This window comes from Bos grunniens, chromosome 11 (assembly GCF_055505025.1).
Source record: "Bos grunniens cultivar Pamir isolate PY7600 chromosome 11, Bosgru_T2T1.0, whole genome shotgun sequence".
Taxonomy (NCBI): domain Eukaryota; kingdom Metazoa; phylum Chordata; class Mammalia; order Artiodactyla; family Bovidae; genus Bos; species Bos grunniens.
This window is the reverse complement of record NC_141175.1, coordinates 20,006,616-20,034,128: the sequence shown is the minus strand read 5'-3', so window position 1 is coordinate 20,034,128 and position 27,513 is coordinate 20,006,616. Positions and strand designations below refer to the sequence as shown.

Below are 27,513 nucleotides of genomic sequence, written 5' to 3'. Positions count from 1 at the left end.
TCTATTCACTGCTCATTTACTGAGTAGCTTTTCTGCATGTCCAAAGTGACTGGAACAATCGTGTGAGTTAAAGGAAGCAAAGCACTGAAACATTGCATATTCAGGAGTTCAGTGACAACACAAGCCATAGATGGTCACTCTGTAGCAGTGACTCATTCACTTCTACATGGTTAATGGTGAAATATATATATATATCGGAGAAGGCAATGGCAGCCCACTCCAGTACTCTTGCCTGGAAAATCCCATGGATGGAGGAGCCTGGTAGGCTTCAGTCCATGGGGTCGCTGAGTTGGACACGACTGAGCGACTTCACTTTCACTTTTCACTTTCATGCTTTGGAGAAGGAAATGGCAAGCCACTCCAGTGTTCTTGCCTGGAGAATCCCAGGGACGGCGGAGCCTGGTAGGCTGCCGTAGTCTCAATTCCCAGTTCCTGACATAGAGCTTCTTAGTCTCTTAGAATTTTCTGGGTGACAGGAGCATCCTTTGTTCTAATGAGGTGGCTGTTGGTGGCTCCAGGATAGCGTCAGGAAGGGGGTTGATCACCAGAAAGACCCAGCCATGCTTGGGAACTGTCAACCCCACCCTCATCCTCCAGAGAAGAGAAGGGGACCAAGACTGAGTATAGGAATAAATAATCATTCCTATTAATACATGGTAAGCATCCATAAAAATCCCTAAACCAAGTGACTCAGAAAGCTTCTAGGTTGGTAAGCACATCCATGTTTTGAGGGGATGATGTACCCCAACTCCACTGAGATAGAAGCTCCCACACTTGGGACTCTTCCAGATCTTGCCCTAGGTACCTCTTCTTCTGTCATCTGTGTCCTTTATTATGTAATAGTCACACAGGTACGCATCTCTCTGAGTTCTGTGAGCTGTTAGAGCACGTTATTGAACCTGGAGAGGGGGTTGTGGGGACCTCAGCTTGTAGCAAAGTCAAACAGAAGTATGGGTATCTCGCCACTGACATCTGAAGTGGGGGCAATCTTGTATATTGAGCTCTTAACCTCTGGGGTCAGTGATAACTTCCTAGTTAGTGTCAGAAATGCACTGCAGGATACCCACTTGGTGTCCAGTTATTGTTCAGGCACTAAGTCACATCCGACTCTTTGTGACCTCGTGGACACAGCATACCAGGCCTCCCTGTCCTTCCCTATCTCCCAGAGTTTTCTCAAACTCATATACATTGAGTCGGTGATGCCATCCAACCATCTCATCCTCTGTCATCCCCTTCTCCTCCTGCCTTCACTCTTTCCCAGCATCAGGGTCTTTTCCAGTGAGTCTGCTCTTCACATCAAGTGATCAAAGTGTTGGAGCGTCAGCATCAGTCCTTCCAATGAATATTCAGAGTTGATTTTCCAAGGAGGTAGAGAAGTTGTTGGTGACACATTAGGTGTCAGAAGTGTTGGTGTGAGTGTGAGAAGAGGAAAGAAGTGTTTCTTCTTTTAGGGATACCAACGGGAAGCCCTTCAGCAGCACTGGATTTGTTATCTGGAAAAGAGAAACAAGGTGTTGACTGCCATACCTTCCACCAGCTGGGAGCCCATTACTGACTGAACTGACTGCAGTAAAACATTCCTTCTAAAGCCCTGTCTGAGACAAAAAAAAAAAACTATCTGATTTCTGATTTTTAAGATATCTGTACATTCTGCTAACTAATAAACTCAAAGAGTTTTATTTGGTGTTTTGAGAACTCCTAGAAAAAGCAGAACTGGGTGGTTAGAAATTGAACAGAGAGAGAGAGCAGGTGGTATTTTGGGAACGCTTCACAAAGGACCGGCCGTCAGAAGCGTGCTGAGCGGCACTTCAATATGAAAACTTGCAAAAAGGAAAGTCACTGAGCACCCATGGTGGATGGGACGGCCTTGGCTAGCCTCTGTGGGTTCTGTAGAGGTAAGGAGGAAGGCAAGTGCAGGGGAAGGGGCCGGGCTGTGTGTGACCAGGTGCCTGCCCGTTTCACACCCAGCCTTCCCAAGCCACCCCATCCGGGAACCGAGGTCAGATGGCTGGTTCTCACGTCAAACTCTGAGATCATCTGTAAATGGTTTTTCCCCCTGGTTTCCTTTCCCAGAAGAAGCAGTTCATTTGAAAAGTTTATCTTTGCAAGAGAGGTGGCTCAAAACCTACTTGTTGATTTTGCTTTGTTCTAAAAGTTTCCAAAATGAATGTTGAGAACTGGGGAGGGGACCATGTCCCACCCCCAGGCTGCAGATGGCAGAGGAGGAGGCTGGCTATATCAGTGGGGTCCGGAGATAATCAGGATTGTGAAACCAAGGAAGAACATGGGGCAGAGGAGAGGAGGAAAGAAAGTGAAAGGGTCAGATAAGAAAGGAGGGGGGACCAATGACTTGCCAGCAGCGCTTGCACAGTGTTCCTACCGGAGCTGCTGCTAGTGCCTCCCCCGCCCACCTGCGAGACGCTGGGCCATCCTATCCCGGCCCCGGGACCCCACTCCATGCCCATTTGTTGCTGTTCGGGGAAGGCTAACTCCTGATGGAGTCCTCAGCATCTCTGCTCAAGCTCCCAGGGAATGGGGCCCTGGAGGCTGAGCAGTGCAGGATGACTGAGTGAAGAGCCGAAGCACATGCCCCTGAGCCCACGGGCTTGGAGCTAGGCCTGGGCAGGGAGTCCCTGGAAGCTTCTGGCTCTGGTTCCGGTTGTGGGACATACCTCAGAAATAGCCCCTGAACTTCCATCCCTCATCCTAGAACCAGGGTGAAGAGACACAGGAAGATGGTGGAGTGACGGCCGGGCCAATGGACAGACACATCTTACATAACAAAGCATTCTTGTTTTCATTATTTTGTCTAGTCTCACTGGGACTTCTGTTCTCCCTTTTTACTATGTATAAACAGAGGCTCGGAGAAGCTTGCTCAAGGTCAATCCCAGCATCACACAGGAAACATATTATAGTTAATGCAGACACATACATAGACTATACACTCTAAGGGTCAAAGCCCAGCCTGTATCTCGTGGAATCCTCTCCCCGGCCCAGCGAGATAGATGCTACAGTCCTCACTGTGCAGAGACAGATGCTGAGGACCAGAGAATTAGGTAAGTGACCCAAGGTCACATGGCTAGCGAGGGTCCCAAGCCTGGTATCTTGTGCTATACCACCAATGCTGCGTCTACTCAATTTACGTGGGAAATTTTCTCCCACACAGAGAGAACACCCCATTTAGATAACAATACAAATAATCTTTAAGCAAAGTCTGTTCTGTTCTGTTCTTGTGTCAACCCCTTCGTCTGTAAAACTCTGAACAACAAAGCATTTCACAGACACCCAATCAAGCGAGGAAAACATCTCTTATCGTCATTTCAGTGACGCGTTCGTGCTTCTAAGAGGAAAACCGATGTGCCATCAAAGATTGGCCTCAAGTACAGCATCTATACGAGAGAACAAATGCTTTTAGGGGAAAAAAGGCTTTGTAAGCAGAATACAAAATTCTCTGTCCACTGTGATTAGCAATGAGTTTAAAAATGCTGCATATAGACAAAAGCTGGAAGGGAAATGTGAAAATTAAGTCAGTCCTGTGGCCAACGGCTGGTTTATTTTTCTTTCTTAAAAAAATGTATTTAATGTTTTTATCATATGTCCCATAACAAAAGATTTTGCCATCGTGCAAAGAAATTCATAATGTGAAATACAAAAGCCCTTCATACCATCGTTTAACCCAAGATGCAGCTGCTGGAGTCCCCGGGGAGTATTGCTGTTTGACTGACCATGTTTGACCCTGACCAGTCCTAGTAATGGTCACCATAGAGACAGACAGGAAGAGAGGGGAGAGGGAGAAGCCTTGTCACTGGGCAGTTCTGCTGATTGCTTGTTACTGTAACTTTTTTTTTTTTTAGTATTTCTCACTCTTTTTTTTTTTGCAGTGAAGTAAGTCAGAAAGAGAAAAACACATATCCTGTATTAACACATACTGTAACACGTTTTGAATGCTGATTGTCCCCTACATCTTCATTTGTGTAGGGCCTCCTCTTGACAGAATCAATTAAATTCTGCAGTTCACAGAGTCCCTTCTAAGTACTTAACCCCAAGAGCTCACACCCAGCTCAGTCCTTGGCAGTTTTTGGAGCCTGTGGAGGGTGAAATCACACGATCTTCTTAGAACCCCTCCTCCGACAGCCTTCCCCTTTTGCCCCCCAAAAGGAAAGCCCTCCAGAATTAGAGGCCCTCTCTGCCCTCTTGTCCAGTACACCTAGAAACCAGACAATGCCAGGCACGTGGTCAGCACTCATTACATATTTATCGAACAAATTTCACCCCTGTCTCAAAACTACCACCCGCTGATGGCTGTATGACCCTGAGGACATCTCCTGGACCCCAATGGGCATCACTCATTACAGCTAGATGATGAAGTTGCAGGGGGCAGGCTGGGACCTTGTCTTTGTATCACCAAGCCTGAAAGGATGAATCACTATTCCAGGGACTCAGCTGAGGCCCGCTGAATTGACTCAACTTGACTCATCCTTGGAGGAGGCTCAGCTCCTTGGTGGGCTTCTATGACACTCTCCCACCCACCGGCTCAGCCCCTTACAGGTTACACGGCGCCTGTTCAAAGAAGCCATTGTCGGAGCTTCACCATGAATCCAAATTGCTCTGGCTGTACCCCTTTCCCTTGTTCATGTGTTTGTTCTCAGAAATTGCCTCCCAAGAACAAAGAGAGAGCTGCCTCAGGGGCCCAAGGGAGAGCAGTCCTCCAAGGACACAGTCAGGGGACAGCTGGCTATCTAGAAGCCTCTTTCAGAGGGAGATGTTGATGATCAACTCTGCACTCTCTCTCCCTCTGTCTCTTACAAGACAAACAGAAAATTTCAGACCCAAACTGCTCCAAAATTTAAAAACAACAGAGCCGAGAATGTACCTCCTCAGTTGTCTCCTAATCCTGCTGAGTAATTCTCCAGGCATTTTTTCCCCTCTATGCTCCCTCCACCCCCGCTAGATGCAGATAACTATTAGGAAATATGGTCTGTATGTTATATTCTTATCCCTGGACTGTATCACCAGCTTCCAGAGAATAGGGACTGTGGTTTACTTACTACATTCCTGGCACAGGACCTGGCACTTTCCGAAGAGCTAAGGCTCAGTGTTTGCTGAATATGTGGAGCATCCACAGTGAACTGTGTGCTATGCAGAAAGCTGGAGTGGGTGGATGGACAGGAGGAAGAGTGGATGGGTAGGTGGGTGAATGGATGGATGGGTGGATGGATGGATGGATGGATGGGTGGGTGGATGAGTGAGTGGGTGGATGGGTGGGTGAATGGATGGATGATGGATGGATAGACAGGTGAATGGGTAGTAAGACTCTGTGTCAGGAAACAGATGTACGAATTAGGAAATTGAAGGAGAGCTTACTTAAGAACTATTTACAAAGTAACGAGCAAGGGCTTAGGACAATCAACAAGAGATGGATGCAGTTCAAAGGCAAAGGAGAAGAATGATTACCAGCACCTAGAGAGAGTAGCTGACAGGAGAGAACGATGTGACTTCCAGTAGAGGGAAGTAGCCACACAAGGGAGCAAAGAACAGACCTTGATTTCAGCTTCTCCTGATAAGTTCTGGGTTGGATTGTTCAGCTGCGAAGTCATGTCCAACTCTTAGCAACCCTATTAACCACAACACACAAGGCTTCCCTGTCTATCACCATCTCCTGGAGCTTGCTCAGACTCATGCCCATCGAGTTGGTGATGCCATCCAACCATCTCATCCTCTGTCATCCCCTTCTCCTCCTGCCCTCAATCTTTCCCAGCATCAGGATCTTTTCCAATGAGTCGGCTCTTTGCATCAGGTGGCCACAGAATTGGAGCCTCAGCTTCAGTGTTATGGGTTGAATCATGTCCTCCTAAAAGACATATTGAAAGCACCTCAGTATGTGACTTTATCTGGAAATAAGGTCTTTGCAGATGTAATTAATTAAATGAGGTCCTACTGGATTAGGATGAGCCCTTAATCCACTATGATCGGTGTCCTTATACACGAGAAGAATGTTATGTCAAGACAGACACACAGGGAAAAGATGGCCATGTGATAACAGAGGCAGAGATTGGAATGATGAATCTATAAACCAGGGACCATCTAGTGGAGGGAGAAAAAAAAAAAAAGGCCTGGAGATCACTTAGCAACAGCCCTGGGAGGCTAGTCTATTTCAGAAATGAGGAAGTTTAGGTTTGGAAGGAGTACCTATCCAAGGTGCCCCAGACAGTGGGTGGCAGAGCCAGAACCAGAAACTTCATTGGCACCATCTACACCTCATTGTTCCCCAGCGTGGCACCCCCAATCCATGACGAGTATGTTCTCTCTCATACCATGCCACAGGCGCACCCGGTACAAGGGAGGCTGGGCCCCAAGAGGCTGCCAGCCGCAGCATGCACTTGGCCTCCCAGACTTCTGGTGCCCCTATACGTGTGACTGGTAGGGAGGAGGGCCTTCCATAAAGGCCTCTCCAGAGCTATGTAGGCATCCATCCCAGGCTTCCTTGGGGCAAGAAAAATAGCCCTCCCATCAGCATCTCCAGTCACTGTGGATCTGGCAGGGGAGGACATCCTGTGTGTATTTTACACTGTCAGTACATCTCAGTTTGAGCCAGCCACATCTCAAGTGCTCATGAGGTTGTGTAGTGTTCTATACTGCACTCAGTTGCTTCAGTCATGTCCAGCTGTCTGCAATCCCATGGACTGTAGCCCACCAGGTTCCTCCTCTCAAGGGATTTTCCCAGCAAGAATACTGGAGTGGGTTGCCATGACCTCCTCCAAGGGATCTTCCCAGCCCAGGGACTGAACCCATGTCTCCTGGTGTGTAGGTGGATTCTTCACCTGCTGAGCCATCAGGGAAAGCCATTCATGAGATTAGCAGCTACCATGTTGGACATTGAGTCTACACCCATTTCAGAAATAAAGGCTCAAAAAAGGCAGGTAACTTTTCTCAAAGTCACACAGCTAGCAACTGTAGAGCCAAGATTTGCACTTTACCTGTCTGACACCCAACCTGGGCACAGCCCACAGCCTCCCACAACTAGGATGCCCAAAAGTCAACATCTGGGACTGGTGCCAAGAGGTGCCCATTGACTTCCAGTTAAAAAGATGACTCCTGTATTGGGATAGGGGTAGAGATGAATGAACCAGGGGCAGGAAAGTACAGTTACATCCTTGGGCTGCTGGGGAGGACTCATGTGACAGCAGCCAACGAGGCTCTAAGGGCTGAAGCTGTCATCCGAGACCACTCACACAGGCAAGGCCTTCTTGCCAGCTCTGCCCAACCATCAGCCTCCATCTGCCCCTTCCTTGTATCTCTGCAAACCCCACCTGGGGCAGGGCTCAGCACTTTCCAGAAAAGCCAGGAGCACACAGCTTCTAATCCCCCAATATTTGCTTTCTCTGCAGACCAATAATGCTGCAGCCTGAAAAGAATGCTGATGGGATCGATGGTTGTCTGAGGGTGACTTTGAACAAGAACTGGAGTGGACCTCAAGCAGTGCACTCTTGACGGTGAGGTCAGCAGGAGACTCAGGAGAAGAGTCAATGCCCTGCTGGTGGATTGTGTGCAAACTGACACATACATTCGAGCCAATGACGGGAGGCCTCAGAAGTGGACTTTGGAAGACGCCTGGAAGGAGGCTTGGTGCTTCTAAGCACTTTTTGTTTTTCCAAAATAAAAATTATGCCTATACAGTGGAAATCTGTTCAACCAGCCATGGGGGGGCTTCCCTGGTGGCTCAGGGGTAAAGAATCCGCCTGCCAATGCAGGAGATATGGGTTCAATCCCTGGTCCAGGAAGATCCCACATGCCGCAGAGCAAGTGAGCCCGTGCACCAAAGCTATTGAACCTGTGCTCTAGAGCCTGAGAGCCGCAACTTCTGAAGCCCTCGCGCCTAGAGGCCATGCTCTTAAACAAGAAAAGGCACTGCCGGGAGAAGCCTGCACACTACAACTGGGGAGTAGCCCATACTTGCAACAATTAGAGAAAAAGCCTGTGCAGCAACTAAGACCCAGTACAATAAAAAATAAATAAATAAAATTATTTTTAAAAGAAAGAAGGAAAAAAAAAAAACAAGTCATGGGTTCCACTGACTTTCTGAACTTCAGATAAGATCCTGATTGCTTCATCCTGAGTATCCTTTCATCGCCCGTTTCGTTCCTGAATAAACAAGGAGCTGTGTCAGTTCTCAAGGGCTTGCTTTGCACATGTGGGCCGAGGGACTGGGACCCAACACTGGGAAATGTGGAGAGCTGAGTTCTGGTCTTGCTGCTGCCATTAATTGGGAGCTCTCAGACATCACATTAACTAGTCTGAGTTCAGTTTCCTCATCTATAAAATGGGTCTAGACTGTGTGGTGTCTATGACACCCCCACTAGGTAGTAATGGAAGTATATGAGGATTGCCAAGAAGATCAGAAGATAAATATCCTGCATATAGAAAGAGCTCACGGAGAAGGCAATGGCACCCCACTCCAGTACTCTTGCCTGGAAAATCCCACGGACGGAGGAGCCTGGTAGGCTGCAGTCCATGGGGTCAAAAAAAAAAAAAAAGAAACAGCTCAATAAATGATGAGTTACTGTAACACGTAACTCATAGATCTCTCTGTAAATATAAAATCTGCGTATGCCTCTCGTCTGCTCACTCCTACCTCCCTTTCAGCCCCATCTCTCATCTCTCTGCTCTGTACTTGATTGAAATCCTCGGTTATGTTCTCCCCACCCTTAAATGCTGGGGTAGGGGGTGGCTGAGGGCAGCAGGTTGGCTAGAAGTGAGGGTAAAGGAGGCAAGGAGCAGGACGAGGGGCTGATGCTACCCACCTAGGGGCTTGGTTTATCCTAGGGGATGGAGAGCTGCAGAGAGGTTTAAAAGAGGGAGCATCATTCTCTCTTCTCTCCATTTCTCTAATCATTTCTGCCGCAGATTCTCAGTTCTCTGCAGCTAGAGCCACGGCTTCTCACAGACACTACTCGAGCATCAAATAGGTCCTCACCCTGCTGCTAGCCCATCTCTAAGGATTAGCCCACAGCAGCAGCCAACTTCACTCTCCTAAAGCAATTGTCATGCACAGTTTCCACTGCTGTGAACTCACGAATGCAGCTCTCTGGTGCACTGGAATCAAACCACATTGCCCAGGAATGGTATCCAAAGTATTTAGCCAGCCAGCATGTCGGGGTCCCATTAGCTGCCAGGCTGGATCCCTCTCCCCACCCCACCTCCCAGGGCGGAGCGAGGGGTGGCTGGATAGAGGTATGGGAGAATCTGTAGAGTCCCAGAGAGAAGCTGGAGCAACAGGGGGCATTTGGGAGGTTTAGCATGTGTGCCTGCTCAGTCATGTCTGACTCTTTATGACCCCATGGACAGAGGAGTCTGGTAGCCTGCCAGACTCCTCTGTCCATGGGGTTTCCCAGGCAAGAATACTGGAGTGGGTTGCTATTTCCTACTCTAGGGGATCTTCCTGACACAGGGATCAAACCCGCGTCTTCTGCACCTCCCACATTGGCCAGCAAATTCTTGACCACTGCGCCGCCTGGGAAGCTCGGAAGGCTTAGACAACACAGCTACTTACTCCTGGGGACAGACATGCTTCAATAGGTCCATAATCTACACCATTATCCTGCAGCACACACACTCACTGAGGCTGGCCCCATGTGACCTGCTATAACCTCAGGGTTCCAAGATGGAGACCTGGAAGAGAGGCTCACTGAAGCTCCTCCCAGCAACAGACAGTGAGGGCCCTGGTCTGAGTGAAGCAGAGTTCAAGCCAGACTCAGCAAAGCAGAGTTGGAAGAAACTCCTGTTTGTTGGAAATATTCTTCCTTACAAACCAGAAGAATAGGTCTTTGTTCTCCAAATTCTGGCCTATGATGAAATTTACCTTAAAAGAACTCTGGAAAGTGTCATGGTTTTCCTGCCTGAATTTTTCCTGAAAGCTTGTCAGGAGGCTAGAATCTTGCATCAGGAACAGAAGACAAATACTTGCTATCATAAGAAACCAAGGAAATGGTTACAAAGTGAAGGCAGGTGCAAAAAAGGGCTTCTGGTGAAGCGTCGATCCCTTTAATACCTGAACCATATCCCCAGCCATTAGTCAGCTACCTTGGAATCAAGGAGAATGCCAGTGAACACTTATGGTGTCTCACTTGCTTGAATCAAAGACTCAGATTGTGGCTGGGACCACGTGAAGGAGAGTCTAAGGTAAACTGTCTGGAATGAATAATTTTTGCGATAAAAGATTCCTGAGATTAATATTTATTGAATACCTTCTATGTGCAGGGAGAGAGATAAGCACTGCCCCTACCCTCAAGTTGGGGAAGCATCAAAGCACATAGTGAAAGTACTTTTTAAAGACCCTGAGAGATGTAAAGACCTGAAAACTAAACTACATAGGGGGATATAGAACCTCAAGCCTCACAGCCGAAGTGCTTTCAGATCTGTGATGTTTAACCTCAAGGAGAAATTTTTTTAAAAGCACCTTAAAGCTTTTTCCATCAACAAATGTTTGGTTCTCTAATCAATCGGTCAGTTAGGTACATGCCCAGCCCTGTGGATCTTGCCTGCAAAACAAATGATCTACACACCATGAAGAAGGTGGCACAGGTCTCCCTCAGAAAAAGAGCCCGGTCCTATGTGCACAAACAAGGCTGAAGCCATTGCCTATTGCTGTGAGCTTCAAAGCTGCCTCCAGCTCATGTCTCATCCATCGTCTCGCCAGTATCTTCTCATTCAGCAGAGTTCACACGGGCCCCTGCTTTGTCCTGGATGTGGTCTAGCACCTGCTCACACATCATCAGCTGGCTCAGAGCTCAAAGCCCCATCATCCAAGGCTTTAGATGAGTTTCTGTGCCCAGAATACACCTTTCAAAAGGGCACCAAAGAGGAGTTCCAAAAGCCAAGGAAGGCAGAGAGAGGCTGTGTGCAGGCTCTGAGAAAGAACCAGCAGGACAGCTGAGCTGCGGAGGAAGACAGACGGCTGTGGTCCAAGACAGCAGAGAGCGAGGAGGGCCTGAGTCCTCCACCTCCTGTGCTCCCAGACCCGGCAGGAGATACAGACATCCTCCGGACCAGAAAGGAAACATCTCAGCTGCTAAAGAAGACCTGGGCAGGGTGACTGGAACCAGAGCAAGTTGGAAGAAGAAATGAGAAGCTGGAGAGTGAGGCTCGCAGACGCAACATGTGCAATGTTTTCTCCTGCAGAACAGCTAAGCCCGAGTTTTCAGGGAGGGAGGGAGACCCTGCAGGGAGCGGGCAAGTCCTTCCTTTCAGAACCACAAGGAATGGACAATTCCATCTCCGTCCAAGAACAGCTGCCAGGCACAGGGTTTCAGCACTGCAAGAGGCCTCAGAAGCAATGATGCTGATCATCATCACCACCATCAGGATTGTAGCAATAGCCACACAAACCGAGCACTTACTGTAGGGCAGATGCTGCTGTGCTTTATACGAATCAGCTCATTTAATCAACAACCACTTTACTAAAGAGGACACAGAAATGCAGAGAGGTTAAGTAAATTGCCCAGGGCCACACTGCTGGTGAATGGCAGAGCTGGGCTGAAATCCAGGTTTTTTTTGAGATCCACTCCAGACTCTATGAGTAGTCAGCTGTCTTTTGAATGCAAGCTTCAGATAATTTTTTCCTAGCACAGAAACTGTTCTGAGTTGCCACTGAACATTTAATGATCACAAACTATTCTTGTAAATTATTTCTCTTTAATAAAATTGATCAAAGTGTGCAGTGATCAAGGTCTATTCCAAAGTCACAGCACGTATCCTACAGTAATGATGTGGGAAAGTAGTCTGCCATCTACATAGGCTGTAATTTTGAAATATTTGTGAGCCAATAGGGTCAGAGGGGCTATTTAAAAATCAATTTTATAGGATCATAAATCCTCTCTCTTCCTCACACAAGAAGGGATGTGGGGGTCAATATAGAGAGAATAAAATAGAAAAAGATGCCTTGGAATAATCAACTCCTACATCTAATCAATATCTCTGAAATTTAGTCTTTCCGGCCTGTCTGGTCACCATCGCATTGCCTCCATTCAGCCTTCTTGGTTCTTCTGGAGTTTTCTGCAGCTGCTTTCTACCTTAAGTCTTCTAAGCCGTCTTTCATATCGTAGGCAGAGGGATCCTTCTAGAAAATTCCATCAGTTCGTTCTCTTGCTTACAAGTATTTAATGAGGGACATCCCTGGTGGTCCACTGGCTAAGACTCCATGATCCCAATGCAAGGTGCTTGGCATTTGATCCCTGGTCAGGGTACTAGATCACACGTGTGGCAACTAAGAGTCTGCATGCCCACAACTAAAGATCCTGTGTGCCACCTTGAAGACCCAACACAGCCAAGTAAATAAATATTTTAAAACAAATAAATAAAAGTATCTGATGACATAGACAGGAAGTAGATGGGAGTTGCCTGGGCTGGGGGGTGGGGGAGGCAGAATGCGAAGTTGTTGTCGATTGGGCACAGAGTTTCAGTTTGGGAAGATCAGAAATTTCTGGAGATGGACGGTGGCAGCTGGCGCACAAAGATGTGAATGTACTTAATACCAATGTAACCTAAGTTGCAAAATGGTTAAAATGGTCAATTTTATGTTATGTATATATGAATTACTAGAATAAAAAAAAGAGAGTATCAGATGATCCCTGATGTCTCAGGATACCACCCGCCCTTCCTGAGAAAGACATTCAAGGGTTCTCAGAATGTGGTCCCCTCTTCACTGGCAACCGTATCCCCCATTCCCTTGCTGAGTTGCACACGTCCCATGTCCCACCCACTCTGTTTCCCAAACACACCACAACTTCTCACGACTCCTTGCCTCTGTCTACGCTGTTCCTTCTGTCTGGAAGGCACTACTTACCCCCACCCGCCAAATGGCCGAGAACATCTTAATCTTGGAGATCCATTTAAACCAGGTCAGGAGGCTTTACACCTCCACGTCTGCACCAGCAATGATCTTCTTTTCTAAGGCACAGGCCCTGTCTTTGTCCCCTCGGGCTCCCCAAGGCCTCACAGACACTCAATAAATGTTTGTTGACTATTAAATGAATAAGATTTTTGTCTCCATCCTAGAGGAGCTTTATAAGTCATATATAAATGAAGTGATTCATTTCTAAAAAGTATGATGCAATTTAGAGGTGAAATAGCATCTTAGACCAGAGAGAGATCTTTGTGGATCTGGGAGGAGGTCAAGCTTGAATGGGGACAAGCCTTCCAGGTAGGGATAATGATGACAGCAAAGCAACCCCCCCACCCCTTTTTTTCCAGAGAAAGAAAGATGAGATCCCTGCAGGCTAAGGCTTCTCTCAGGCTCCTAATTTCATGTACCAGCCCCCCACCCCCAACAGCTTTTGCTTTTCTTCATCATGTGGACCTGAAGCTCCAGTGTAATTGCAAGAAACTGGGCTATTTTGGGAGCCACCCAGCATTGAAGCCTCTTCTTTTATTGGAGGAATTCTTCACTTTATGAATCTTATGGGGGAGGGGAGGTGGAGGCATAGCCCACTTTCCTTTTTGGAAGACGTATACTTGAGGTACCAACCTCCTAGCTTGTCTTGTAGCATGACACAGCACTTAACTTAGGCCTGGCCAGACAACCCCACATTGGGATTCTGAATCTCAGGTGAGTGGCTCAAAGAAGCAGGGCTTGTGGAGAGTTCTTTCTGGGGGCAGTAGTAAAGCTGCCTTGGGATTTCTATGAAGATGAACCCAGTATCCAGGGTCCAGGGTCTGGTGCTCATGGAGTCAGTGCAGTAGGGACCAATCAAGGTCTGGGGTCCAGCCGCAGAAGCAACGGGAATCCCTCTGGCTGAAGTCTGCGGTGAAATTTTGGCCATGGTTCTGGCTGCACACTGTCCCCAGTACCCACCCATCTTGACTGACTGGCTGGTTCCCCAGCCTTCTTCACAATTGATAAGGAGTAATGGTCTTACATTTAAGTCAGAATCAGTTTCTGTTATTTACAACTAAGGACTCTGATGCAGAAATTAACCTTGACCAAACTGCGTCCCTGGTCTTCAGGAAGGGAAAGGGAAGCATGCATTTTCTGAGCACCTCCTAGCCTTGTGACTAAATGTGCTTTTATGTGCGGAGGCTCCAAGGACCCTGGTGGCCCTCTCATGACTCCGTCTGGGCTGGCCAGACTTCTGACAGCAGAATGGCTGTCAGATTCCTGCCCCCTCATCATCACATCCTGGCTGAGCTTCAGCATCAGCCCCCCAATCCCTAACCCTTCAGGGACTGCTTATGTGACAGCTAAAACTTTCTGTCCATGACCCCAGACTGCCTACTTTGGCCCAGTGAGCCAAGTTCTCATTTCACCGACTTCCTGTATTTTTTTTTTTTTCCATCGCTCTTACTTGATCTCGTGTTTTAAATGCATTGGCTCAAGAGCAATAGTCTGTTGCTGCCTTTTCCCCTTTATTTCAGGAAGCTTGCTTGACAGCTGTAGCAGCTGCTGCTACCGCATTCTGTTTGAACACATTTCGGCAATTTGGCTGCTATAGGATCCTTCAAAGTGGTCCTGGGCTCATCAGTCTGCCTGGCATGTCTCTGAGTTTCAGAACCAGGAGTAGGGAGAGCGGCTGGGGATCATTCGCTTATTCACATTGATTAGAATGATGGCCGCCTCCAAGCGCTTCGTGGTCCATTAAAAACAGAGCAAGGCAGCATCTGCTCCTTCCTTCCAGGGGTGGCTTTTGATAGAACAGGCTTTCATGTATTTTGTTTAGATATATGACGTCCCTGGGGGCTTCCCTCATAGTTCAGTCAGTAAAGAATCTGCCTGCAATTTAGGAGACCAGGGTTCAATCCCTGGGATTGGGAAGATCCCCTGGAGAAGGAAATGGCAACCCACTCCAGTATTCTTGCCTGGAGAATCCCAGGGACAGAGGAGCCTGGAAGGCTACAGTCCATGGGGTCGCAAAGAGTCGGACACAACTGAGTGACTAAACCACCACCACCACGATATCACTAAATTTCTTACCTGGGTTTTCAGGAAATCCAGAAGAGAAACTGTCCAAATAAATCAGGGGGTTATTCATTTTCAAAAGGGATTTCCCTCTGCAACATTTCCTTCACTTGTCAGCAAGTCTATATCCGACTCTCTGTGACCCCATGAACTGTAGCACACCAGGCTGCCCTGTCCTTCACTGTCTCCCTGAGTTTCGTCACTGGGTTCTCTTAATCACCATCCTTCTGGAGCAACTGGGAATTTGTCTATAGAGCTGGACAGGATGGAGGGAAGGGGAAGACACCAGGGGTTGCCTGGGGCTTCCAGCCCCTCCCAGTGAGTCACAGGTGCCTCCAGCCGGGGTTTGGGCTCTGGCCAGAGCCTGAGGCCATCCTGAGCCTTGCCCTCAGTTCGCCCTGTCCTGTGGCTGATGTACACTTGTCTGTGACTCCTCCTTCCAGCGGTTGTCGACTTGTCTCTTCAGTTGTCCATCTCCTGGTACCCAGTCTAGCCACCAAGCACTCTGCTGGGCACTGGGGCTACCTGGACAAGTTACAGAGACATAGTTACATAGATATATCCCCACCTTCCTGGTGCAGGGGGTGGGGAGGTGATGTCCCATGCTTCCTGCTTGCAGAGCACAGGATAGGGGAGCTTGCGTTGCTGGGAGGGGAGAGGAACCCAAGGACAGCCCCGAGAGGCGGCCATTTCTGCAGACTCAGGAGATGACGGGTGAACTAGGTGAAGATGTAAGGAAAGAGGGGATGGAAGGAGCAGAGCTCAGAAGAAGCCAAAGCACAGGTGAAGCAACAGATCAGACAGAAGAGAAACTGGCGTGCCATCACTGGGGGGTTTGTGAGTTATCTTAAGGATTTAGAGTTGATTGTAATGGCAACCCACTCCAGTGTTCTTGCCTGGAGAATCCCATGGACGGAGAAGCCTGGTGGGCTGCAGTCCGTGGGGTTGCACAGAGTCGGACATGACTGAAGCGACTTAGTAGTAGTAGTAGTATTCATCTAACAAACACATATGTGAGTGTGCTGTGTGCGAAGCCGCTTCAGTCGTGTCTGACTCTTTGCAGCCCCATGGACTGTAGCCCACCAGGCTTCTCTGTCCATGGGATTTTCCAGGCAAGAGTACTGGAGTGGGTTGCCATTCCCTTCTCCAGGGGATCTTCCCTACCCAGGGGCGGAACCTGTATCGCTTAGATCTCCTGCATTGGCAGACGGGTTCTTTACCACTAGTGCCACTTACATGTCACTGTTCAAAGCACATTCTATTATAAATTCATTGAATCCTGATAACAACCTCAGAGCTAGGTCATCATCCCGTCTTACAAGTGAGGAGAGTGAAGCTCCGTGCACTTAACTAACCTCCTAGGATCCCCTATCCCGTGGGTAGCGGAGCTAGGCCATCTGGCTTCTGAATCCAACCACCATGTTGAGCTGCAGTTAAACGAAGCTGAAGGGTTTTAAGCAGGAAAGTAAAGCAGAGACCTGCATTTTTATGAGATCCGCCCTGCCCAACGGCCCAGGACATTAATGGAACCAGTCTCCCCAACTTGCTGTGCACTTGTTAAGCTGCCTGTGTGATTGGGCTGTTATGCAGAGGGAATTTAAGAGACTGACGAGGGTCCACCTCCACACTGTGGAGGCTGAGCCCTCCTCGGGTGGTCTGAACTCCAGCCTTCTGTCCAGAACCCCCTTCTTAGGGCTCAGGCCCATCCAGAGCTGACTCCCTCACAAAGAGGAGATGCTACGGCCTTCCTGCCCTTCCAGAGGCCTCCACCAGGACAGCGGAAGATGGGTATCCACACCATCATCATCTGGGTGGCACCCCCCCTTTTACCATGATCCCCCTCTCTCTGGAGCCTTCTGAGCCCTGATGTCTTCTGCAACGGCTCTGGCCCACACTCATGTCTCCCTGCTCTCCACTCCCATAGCTCTCATTGTGAGAGCCACACAATCAATGCTGTGTGCATTGTTCTCCGGCTGTTGTGTTCATTCATCCATTCAACTGTCCTGAATTGTCTGCAGATGAGTCATAATTTGGGAGATGGTTGAAGATGTGTTGCTTTATGTACCCAAACTTAAAAAAATATCTAAACGCTGTATACACATACACATAGTGTTTATATTTTTAATATCTATACATATATATATATATAGTTGACATGAGCAACAACAGCAAAAAAAATAACATAATGAGCATTTTTGGTGGTGATTGAGGCTCCTTGCTGCTTACCTAGACCTGCCTAAGACATATGGGTTGTGTGCCCTTCCACTAAAAGGCACCAGCTTCTTGGGCTTTCTAATTTGTTTTTAAATTAAATAATCTCAAATTTTTATTATTTTCATAATAAAACAAAATTAGGAAGCTCAAAACTGGATCACTTGGCCCTTACTCTTCTTCTGTCTCCTTTCAGCTCAAAATGCACGCAGCTCTTAATAGCCTGAAGTCTCTCAGATCTGCCAGTTGGGCTCAATGCATTTAAGCCTTAGTACAATATTTGCTGTTTTAGCCTTTTTCCAGAAAATCGGCTTCGTCTGCCCACCACAGCCACTCTGCTCTCTGTCCTAACGCTGCTTTCCCTGGGCATACAGACTCCTTGCCCTTCTTGCACTGGGTCACGTTGTGGGGCTGGTGCTTGCCACACCTTTTACAGAAAGTCTGGTGGGCTTTAGGAAAGCTCACCACATTCACGAGCGTGCTGTCAGCGTGGCGAGCTCATTAGCTTTTCATAGGCCTGTCGTCTCTATCTGTCAACTGATTGCCTTGCACAGACCTTCCACACAGACACAGGGACAGGCCCAGGCTGGCCCTGGAGCCCCAGCGCTTCCTCTGCTCTGAATCATTGGATGAGAAAGAAGGTCGAGTGGATTTCAGAGGGGCTTTCAGGAGTAATTCTATTCTGAAACTAATTCTACTTTCTGAACAGTCACTTCGAAACTGCTGTGGCTGGGAAGTCAGGTCGTCGAGCAACTGAGAACTGAGAAGCCAGGGAGAACTCCCTGCTGCCCCTCTGAGCTGTCCCACCTCCCTGCTCTCCATCAGGCTCTCACCAGGCAAATGCTGTGTCTTTATTCTTTTTGGAATCCCAGCCCCGAGGGTCATGTCTGACCCAGGATAGACCCTTCGATATTTTGTTGAATGAACAGATAGGAAGTTGAGCCTGAGTCAGGGGTGGGCAACTCCTTGGAGAGCTCATTCACTCCTCCATGGGTGAGCATCAGTGTGGAAACTTTAGGACTATTTCTGATGTTCGGGTCCCTTCGGGGTCAACCTCAAGGTTTTTGGTGTGCTTGTCAAAGCGGATGCAATTCCGTATTCATAGAATCTCTGAGGGGTATACAGCTCTGCTTTACATGCTTTCCTCTGTGAATTTACTAACCTTCTAGTGATTTCGCATATGGTTGGAAACAAAGTAAGCACAGAGCACCAACAATTGCTGGTATCAGAAATGTCCCCCTTAACGGCCCAAAAGTGTGAAGTGTGAACGTGTTAGTCGCTCAGGTGTGTCCAACTCTTTGCGACCCCATGGACCATAGCCTGCCAGGTTCCTCTGTCCGTGGGATTCTCCAGGCAAGAATACTGCAGTGGGTTGCCATGCCCTCCTCCAGGGGATCTTCCCCACTCTGGGAATGAACCCGTATCTCCTGCCTTGCAGGCAGATTCTTTACCATCTGAGACACCAGGGAAGCCCCAAAACAAACCCTCTATGAATGTCTTCCATCAGTCAGTCACCAGGGATATGGAAAGCAGATAAAACTCTGCCCGCTGGAAGGTCACAGACTTAAGGGCGCACAGGGAGAAGAGAGGAGAGACAGACATGTAATTAATTAAAGGAGACAGATAAAGGATGAAGAGGTACCCTCTCCCTGCAGAGACACTGAGAGTAAAAACAGAGACTTCCACATGAAAATAAAATCAGCCGCTGACTCACCAGCAGATATATACTTAGCCACCCACGAGCCTCAGATAACTAAACGTTGTTCCCAGGCCAGCAAACACTGGAGTTTTCATCTTCCATGGCCGGTAGTGCAGTCTTGTTTATTGTTGTAGAAGAAGATTGAAATCACCCAGACTTGTTTTTTAATCTTACCTCTGTAGTTTAGCAATTGAGACTGGTAATTTAACCTCCCTGGGCATCAGTTTATTCACCCGCAGAGGAGGGTGGCTCACCTCTGTTGAGAGGGCACTATGGATACAAGATCAAAGAAGAAAACCCTAGCTCTCAGGAAGCTCAGAGGTGAATCTGATGTCACGGACAAACACTTAAAGCCAGTTAAAGATATCATATCATTTGTTGAATGAAAGTATTAATCAAGATTCTCCAGAGAAAAATCATAAGATATACAGGTATGCTAAGTCGCTTCAGTCATGTCTGACTTTTCGTAACCCCGTGGACTGTGTAGCCTGCCAGGCTCCTCTGTTCATGGGGTTTCCCAGGGAAGAATACTGGAGTGGGTTGCCATTTCCTTCTCCAGAGAATCTTCCTAACCCAGGGATCGAACCTGTGTCTCCTGCGTTGTCACCACCATACATACACTTCCCAGGTGGCGCTAGTGGTAAAGAACCCACCTGTCAATATAGGAGAACTAAGGTATGCCGGTTTGATCCCTGGGTCAGGAAGATCCCCTGGAGGGTGGCATGGGAACCCACTCTAGTATTCTTGCCTGGAGAATCCCGTATACAGAGCAGCCTGGCAGGCCACAATCCATAAATTCTCAAAGTCAGACATGACTGAAGTGACTTAGCACGCATGCATGCATATATAAGATAATAATAAGATAGATATATAGAGAGATTTATTACAAGGAATTAGCAAATCCAAAATTTCCAAGATCAGCCTGTAGGGCAGAGATCTAGGAGAAACTGTATTTCTGTTAGAGTCTGAAGTTGGTGGGAGACCCAGGGAGAGCTGACATTACAGAGCAAGTTCGAAGTCCGTCTGCTGGAAAATTCTCTCTTGCTCAGGGAAGACCGTTCTTCTTATTCTATCCAGGCCTTCCACTGGTAGATCTGGCCCACCCATATTAGAAGGGGCAATCTGCTTACTCAGAGTCCACCAAGTTAAATGTTAATCTCTCCCTGAGACACTCTCACAGAGACATCTGGAATAATGTATGAGTCCACCAAGTTAAATGTTAATCTCTCCCTGAAACACTCTCACAGAGACATCTGGAATAATGCATGATCAAACACTGGGCACACTGTGACCCAGCCAAGCTGACACATAAAATTAACCATTGCCCTGAACAAAGTGAAGAATGTAATCTTACGCATGTAAAACGACATGCATGTCTCCACATGAAACCAGCAGCTGTGTCTAGCAGGAGGTTCCCCCAAATGCCTGCAATGGTCCCCTTGCGGAGACAGCTTCACCGGTTCTTTTTATACTCTCTTTTGTACATTTATGTATTGTTTCATTTTTAATATGTGTGCCGATGGTTTAGTCTCTAAGTCGTGTCCAACCCTTGTGACCCCATGGACTGTATGTAGCCTGCCAGGCTCCTCTGTCATGGGATTTGCCAGGCAAGAATACTGGAGTAGGTTGCCATTTCCTTCTCCAGGGGATCTTCCTGACCCAGGAATTGAACCCAGGTCTCCTGTACTATAGGCAGATTCTTCACCACTGAGCTACAAGGGAAGCCATGATGTGTGCTGTTACACTTTTAATCAATACTGTCATCATCACTATTATCATTACAAAAGCAATCTTTTTTTTTCTTAAAGTACCTTACTGACATATAGGAAATGCTGGAGAAATGTCAGAATGCTGAAGTCCTTCCCCAAAAGGCTAGTGGACCAAATGTTGGTTCCGAATGCATGAAATTCTACCAGTAAACTTTTTTCTTTTTTTGGCCATGTTACATGAGTCCTAACCATTGGACCACCAGGAAATTCCCCTACCAGGGAACTTTTATTCTTCAAATATAAGAGCTTTCTTTCTTTTAAAATGCAAATCGTAGCAGAAGAACTATTGCCGGAAGACTTATCTGTTTTTTAATGATGTAATGATTTGATTAGACTTTTCTCCCTGAGAACACACAGTGAGAGTTGGAAAACAATAAATAGCCCATGGGTGTCCAGGAGGTGCCAGAAATGGGACACCCACAAGCACAGACGGATGCCTGCAGATGGCAAGAATGAGCTTTGCCCGCTGCAGGGCTGATGGGAGACTGAGTTCCATTGGCCTGACCCAGGCCCTCAGCCAGGAAATGTGTGGGAAGACCCTGCCCTGACCAAACTGTCCTGGCTCTCAGTGACTCTCATTCAGCCCCTCCCAGTGGAGTGGACAGTCAGGCAGTTTTTCAACCACCCTCTCAACAGAAGCACTGATGGTGATTATACAGAAATCTGCAGTGAAAAGTCCCACTCACATGTTTGTCAGTGAAATACCTGCCACAAGGCAGGAGAGGAAGAAGTTCCTTGGGACGACCCAGTGCTCTGGGCAAATAAACCACTGAAACAATTTATGAGAGTAAACTCAACCAGAAGGACTCATTCATTCAGAAGTGTACACTGAGTGTAGCCATTCTGCAGACCATTAACTCCACTAATTACAACAGTGATTCAAGAGATAAGCCTTCACTAACTTTTTATAAGGCTCTGAGGCTTATAACAGAACTGGCACTTCCCTTCCTCCCCTGCACTCTACCACCAAGCAGAGGGAAAGAAGGGGGAAAAACCCCAATATTTAATGAACGCCTGCTGTATGCCTAACGTTTCCTGTGGGATAGCTCCACGACGTCTTTGGGGTAAGGACTGCTTTTACAGGTTAGAAAACTGAGGTCCAGAGAGGATCATGGTGTTCAGGGTCAAATGTTAGTGGCTCAGTCTTGTCTCACTCTTTGGGACCCCGTGGACTGGAGCCCACCAGGCTTCTCTGTCCATGGGACTTCTCAGGCAAGAATACTGGGGTGGGTTACCATTTTCTACTCCAGCAGATCTTCCTGACCCAGGGATCGAACCTGTATCTTCTATGTCTCTTATACTGAGCCACCTGGGAAGTTCAAGGTCAAACTGCAAATAAATAACAGAGCTGGGATTTAGGATCTTCTGGCTTCAAGCTCAGTGTATTCCCTCCAGCAGCTTCTTCTCACCAAGCAATTTAGAAAAAATAACAAGAACATCAAACAGATAAAGTAAGAACTCAATGCTTTCTTTCTTAGCTCTCTGTTCCCTAGAATTCTTCCCAGCACGTTGAATGTGGACATTTAACACGTTTTATATTAAGCTAGGATGAAACTCCTAGAGAACAGAGACTAGTGCGGTCTTTCCTAGCATCCCTACAGTGGTGAGCAGAGGGCTGGCAGAGCCATTACAGGGACGGGCTTTGGTCACCAGGCAGTGCACACAGGGGTACATCCATCCAGGCTCTGCCATTGCTAGCTCTTCCACTCTATGCTCAATCCAAGCATCGTGCCTCAGTTTCCTTATCTGTGAAACGGAGAAGGTGATCATAAGAGTAGAGTAAGTCCCCTGCATATGAATGAGTTCTGTTCTAAGAGTGCATTTGTAAGTCCAATTTGTTCATAAATCCAACAAAGTTAGCCCAATTACCCAACGAACTCAATCGGCTGTATAGTACTGTATTGTAATGGGTTTTAATACTTTTCACGCAAATAATACATACAAATCAAAAACAAATAATAAAACATGTTTAATCTTTCAGGACAGTCCCTTGAAAAGTACATTAGTACAGTACAACAGCTGGCATACAAGGGCTGGCATCGTGGGAACAGCCAAGAAGAGTTACTGACTGGAGGAGGGAGGTGGCAGACTTGAAGGATCGTCAATATGAGATGGCAGACAAGCTGCAGTGTCACTCACACCTGACCTTCGTCAAAGGCACATTCACATCTTTGCAAGTTTGAAACTTGAAGGTTTGTAGGCAGGGGACTTACTGTACTACCTACTTCATAGTGGCTTTAAGCAGATTAAATGCGTTAAGACTTGCAAAAGACTTAAAACGGTGTTTGACACATGTGATCACTCAATAAGTGTTAGCTCTTTATGTGTCCAGGGGCTTCAAGTCCCCAGAGCTTTAATTTTTTCTGAGTTCTTTCAGGGGCAGAGGACTTTAGATTTAACCTACCCCTCTGGTCCCTGATGAAATATAATTTTATAGTGTGCCATTGCTTCCAAGCAGTTCTTATCCATGAGTTCAGGTGACTGTAACTATATGAGTTGGTGTTCAATAAATATCTGATTGGATGAAAGCAGAAATTATAGAGACTGAGTTACAGAGAGAAGTAAACCTTGCCCAAGGTCACCTCGGGAGATGGCAGTACAGTCCAGGCTTTCTGATAAAGAATTAGTGTTCTTGCCCTTACCCTCCCTCCCTACCAGAGGTTCTATCCCCTGACCATCCTGTTCGGGGTCTCCATCCCCCACTCACCTCTGCTGGGCTGTCTCTCCTCTCGCCTGAACTGTCTCTAATTCCAGTAAGCTCGAAATGCACTGGTCATACAGAAAGCATTTTATCTGCCCTTGCACATGCAAATTCTTTCCATGGGGATTTCTTGGTGTCCGGCTCCACCCCAGCCCACATGGCCATAAACACTCGTGTGTCTACAGCCTGGCCCCAGGGATTCCAGAAATAACAGCAGGGCCCTCCATTAGAACCCTGCAACATAGTAAGGCATTTCTGCACTAAGACTCAAGCCCTTTCCAGCCCAGCCCTCTCCTGTCTGTCAAAGCACAAAGCAACCTTTACAAGTCAGGATAGGGAGGGGCAGCTGGGAGGGAGTTTAGATTTCTGGAAAATTCGCACCTTCTCCTGCTATCTGTCAGTGCTCAGATCTTCCATTCTAGAGAGTCTCCAGATCTGCTTCTAAGACCTCCACTTAGAATGTGAAATTCTTTCTTGGCTGTGGCATTCTTTGCTCTCAATGATCTGTTTTTCCTTGGATGTGCTGGAACTGGAATCACGGCTGTGTGAGCCCAGATGGCACAAAGACCACTTTCCAGACACCCAGGACAGCCACCTTATTTGGAGTCTGGTACTGGGAACATTCCGGAGAGAAGGGAGTGGCAGGAGGGGAGCGCCCACTTTAAAGGGAAGGGAAAGGGCTGGTGATGACCCTGAATAGAAGCCATCTGAGGCGATCGCTCTCATTTCAGAGGGGTGTTCACAAGGGAGTCAGCAGTCAACATCTAGGGAGAGAAGTTTAGCTTTTCGATTGTCCTCTCAAAAATAGTACTAGAAGATAAAAAGCATGTACATGTAAGACAGCAGTGATGTGAAAAATAAGTATTTAAACGCGTAACCTGGAAAGTCTGGAAAGAAATACAAAAACAGTTGCTTTGGCGGGGGGAGGCAGGATTAAATGTATGTTTTTCTTCCAATTATCCCTAAGGTTATTTCCCACTTGAAAGAAAATCATAATATCTGGCATTGCCTGGACTTTTTTGGAGGAGGGGGGTAATTTTCCAAGGGAATTTCAGGTTTTAGGTGCCGGTCTGAAAAAGAACGTATCGTGTAAAACCCAAGCTTATGCCACTTTCTCCAGGAACTAGTTCCTCTTTAATGGGGATGGGATTATTTCTAATTCACGGTCCCCATCGCAACGTCATTAAAGGCTGTGTTCAGTGTCTCGAGCTCCAAACCTTTGTCACGAATAGGAAGGTGGAGGAAAGACAGGAGTTTGGGTAACAAAACAGCCAATGGTGTTACCCTCCCAGGTCCGACCTCACCCGGGCCGACGAGAGCCGCAGCTGCATGGGGAGCCAACAAGATGCAGTGAACCGTCTGCAACGCCGCAGCAGCAAGAGAACCCGGCCACCGCAGAAGAGGTCGTGCGAGCCTCCCGCTCCCGTGCCGCGCCCACGAGTGCCGGGGGTGGCTGGGAGGATGAGGGGCGTTGGTAACAGCATTGCCATGGTAACAGTGACGTCCTTTTACCCTGGATCTAATTGGAGGAAACCCCGTGGCCGAAGCCGCAGCCTGCCGGCCAACCGAACTTGCCCAAGCCGACCCACCCTCCTAGCCTCCCCTTCCCCCCTACCGCCCCGCCCCCTTCTCCTCCGCCCCCGTTTCCGCGCGCTCAGTCTTCATTGGCCAGAGGCGGGGAGGGAGGCGGAACTCTCGGGGACATCTCGGCGCGCCATTGGCGGGGGTGGGCGGCCGCGAGGGGCCGGGCCGCGCGGCGGCCCCGCCTCTCGGCTCCGAGGTAGGCTGAGACGGGAGGGTCCTCGGCTAAAGCCAGAAGAGGGATCCAAGAGGTGGGACTCGCGCCGCGGCCGCGGAGACGTGAAGGTGAGCGCCGGGGTCGCCCCGGGGCGCGGGGCCGGGTTGGGGGGACGGGGAAATCCCTCCTCGGGGGTCTGGCCGGGCCTGCGAGTCCGGCGGGAGGCCTTCCCCGGGGTGGGGTCGGGGGGGCGGGAGGGAGAGCGGCGGGTCTCAACGCCCGCTCTCAGGGACAGGCTCCGGCGGGAAGGTGCGGGCCAACGGCCGCTTCCATCTTGGGCCCCAGGCGGGCGCGGGAGCGGCCCTTCCTCGTCACCCCCGCCTCACCTCACCTCAGCTTCTATCTCAGGCCGCGCAGCCCGGCTCGGCGGGCGTCCCCCCCACCCCCCAGACCCTCTGGGGCGCCCCGCGGTGTGGGGAGCGTGGGCGGGGGGAGGGAAATTCAACTGGGCCGCGCGCGCGGGGATGGACAAAAGGGGCGGCCGGGCGGCGGGGCGCATTGTCTGACGGCGCCGCCCCCGCCCTCCTGCCGCCCCCCCCCCACCCCGGCGCCCGCCCTCAGGCCTCCTCGCCGCGCCCCCCCACCCCGCGCCAGCCCCCCGGGTCCGCGCTCGACCTCGCTGTCCGCTCCCTCGGCCCCCATGGAGAAGACGGAGCTGATCCAGAAGGCCAAGCTGGCCGAGCAGGCCGAGCGCTACGACGACATGGCCACCTGCATGAAGGCCGTGACGGAGCAGGGCGCCGAGCTGTCCAACGAAGAGCGCAACCTGCTGTCGGTGGCCTACAAGAACGTGGTCGGGGGCCGCCGGTCCGCCTGGAGGGTCATCTCCAGCATCGAGCAGAAGACCGACACCTCGGACAAGAAGTTGCAGCTGATCAAGGACTACCGGGAGAAAGTGGAGTCCGAGCTGAGGTCCATCTGCACCACGGTCCTGGTGAGTCCCGCGGACCTTCTCCGGGTGCAGGGAGAAGTTGGGGGCATGGGGGGCGGCGGCCTCCCCTCCTTCCCTCCAGCTTTGTGTGAGGCCCTCCCTGGGACTTTCATGGCAACGGAATGGGGGCCGGGGCTTGCCTGATGGTCTGCCGCTGTGTTTGAGGTGGTTAGCTTTGGCCTCTTTGATGTGTCACTTCAGTTCTTGAGATCAAGAAGCTTTTTTTCCTCCCCCACCTCTCCCTCCTCAGTGGTAAGTAGATCTTTTCCTAGATAGTGGGTTGTTGCATTTCAGTTTTTAAGATCAAGAAGCTCCCCGCCCCCAGCAGTGGTAAGTAGATCTTTTCCTAGATAGTGGGTTGGTGCATTTCAGTTCTTGAGATCAAGAAGCTTTTTGGTTTTTTTTTCTTCCTCCCCAGTGGTAAGTAGATCTTTCCTAGATAGTGGGTTGCTCCACACCAAGTAACTTTGAAACGTGCGAGTAGATTGGTACCAGACTGAAACTCGTTCCTCAGCTTATAGAGGCTATCTGGGAACCGTTCTTCACATGTATTTAATCAATTCATAGGCTCAGGCTTCCGTTGAAAGAAAGTGCGGGACCTTTTGGATAGTGACAGTGTGAAGTCGGTTCTCCTCCCAAACCTAGGAATAATGCAAATTTACTTCGAAAATCTGAATAGATTGTTCATTTTTCAAGTAGAGTAGCTGTTGAGCTTTTTCCTCAAAAACGGGGAAGGGGGAAAGTTTCTTAAATGTGGAAAAGGCACAGCTAAATAAAAAGAATGAAGTATCCTGGTTAATTTCAGTACGGGATAACGTTTCCTTGCTGCTACATAGCCACACTTAAACCCTGAGGTGTTGAAATGAATTCCTATCTGGCATAGAGTAAGCAGGTTTTGAACTGTCCGGTCCTAGCTAGGGTGGCTTTTGGGTGGAGCAGGGTGACTGCTATGATTCACGCTTATTACTGAGAAAGAACATTTTAGCTTTGTCATTGTATGGATCTTTTGATTAGTAAGGTAAGATTTTAAAATTTCAGTACCAGCATTGTATCCCGAATGTTTTTAAGGGTCTGCTAGTAAAATACGAAATACCTGATGTCGTTACCTGTTTTCAGTGCCACTTTTACAAGAGGGCTACTAATTTTTGATGTGACTGTTACACATGTTTTAGATGGGCTTATGAAAGACACATCTTGTAGATTGGTGATTTTTCAAGAGGGACAAGAGGGGATAATAACCTCTTGCTCTCCCAACCTTTTTTTCCTTGCTCCATCAAATTCATGGGGCAGGATTTTTTTTCTTTCACCTCCTTTTCCAGTACAAATAATAGGTGATCTGAACAAAATTGGGCTGATGAAGATAGCTGGTAAGGGGGGAAAGGAAGCAATGCTGAGAGTGTGTACAAAGTGGAGAAAACCATACTGAGATTTTTTGTTTTATGAAAGTCATAGTT

At 48.5% G+C, this 27,513-nt stretch overlaps 1 protein-coding gene, 1 long non-coding RNA gene and 1 pseudogene across 3 annotated transcripts in view; 1 reads left to right on the top strand and 2 right to left on the bottom strand.

Annotated features, from left to right (window-relative positions):
- LOC147362698 (uncharacterized) lies at positions 1-24,756 on the bottom strand. Of its 2 annotated transcripts, none has more exons than XR_015136401.1 (2): positions 23,337-23,417; positions 1-1,493 (listed from the first exon to the last, which is right to left on the bottom strand). It is a non-coding gene; the product is annotated as an uncharacterized LOC147362698 (long non-coding RNA). The 2 variants fall into 2 exon arrangements; XR_015136402.1 differs by lacking the exon at positions 23,337-23,417 and adding an exon at positions 24,630-24,756 and having other exon boundaries at positions 1,278-1,493.
- Positions 17,311-22,859, bottom strand: LOC147362699 (large ribosomal subunit protein eL42-like; annotated as a pseudogene).
- Positions 24,757-25,101: 345 nt separating the features above from the next.
- The window catches only part of YWHAQ (tyrosine 3-monooxygenase/tryptophan 5-monooxygenase activation protein theta), a 31,192-nt gene continuing 28,780 nt past the window's right edge, over positions 25,102-27,513 (top strand). The window contains exons 1-2 of the mRNA XM_086325552.1: positions 25,102-25,196; positions 25,690-26,062. Coding sequence (XP_086181678.1) covers positions 25,769-26,062 — 294 coding nt within the window. The 5' untranslated portion in view covers positions 25,102-25,196; positions 25,690-25,768. The remainder of the gene's footprint in view (positions 25,197-25,689; positions 26,063-27,513) is intronic.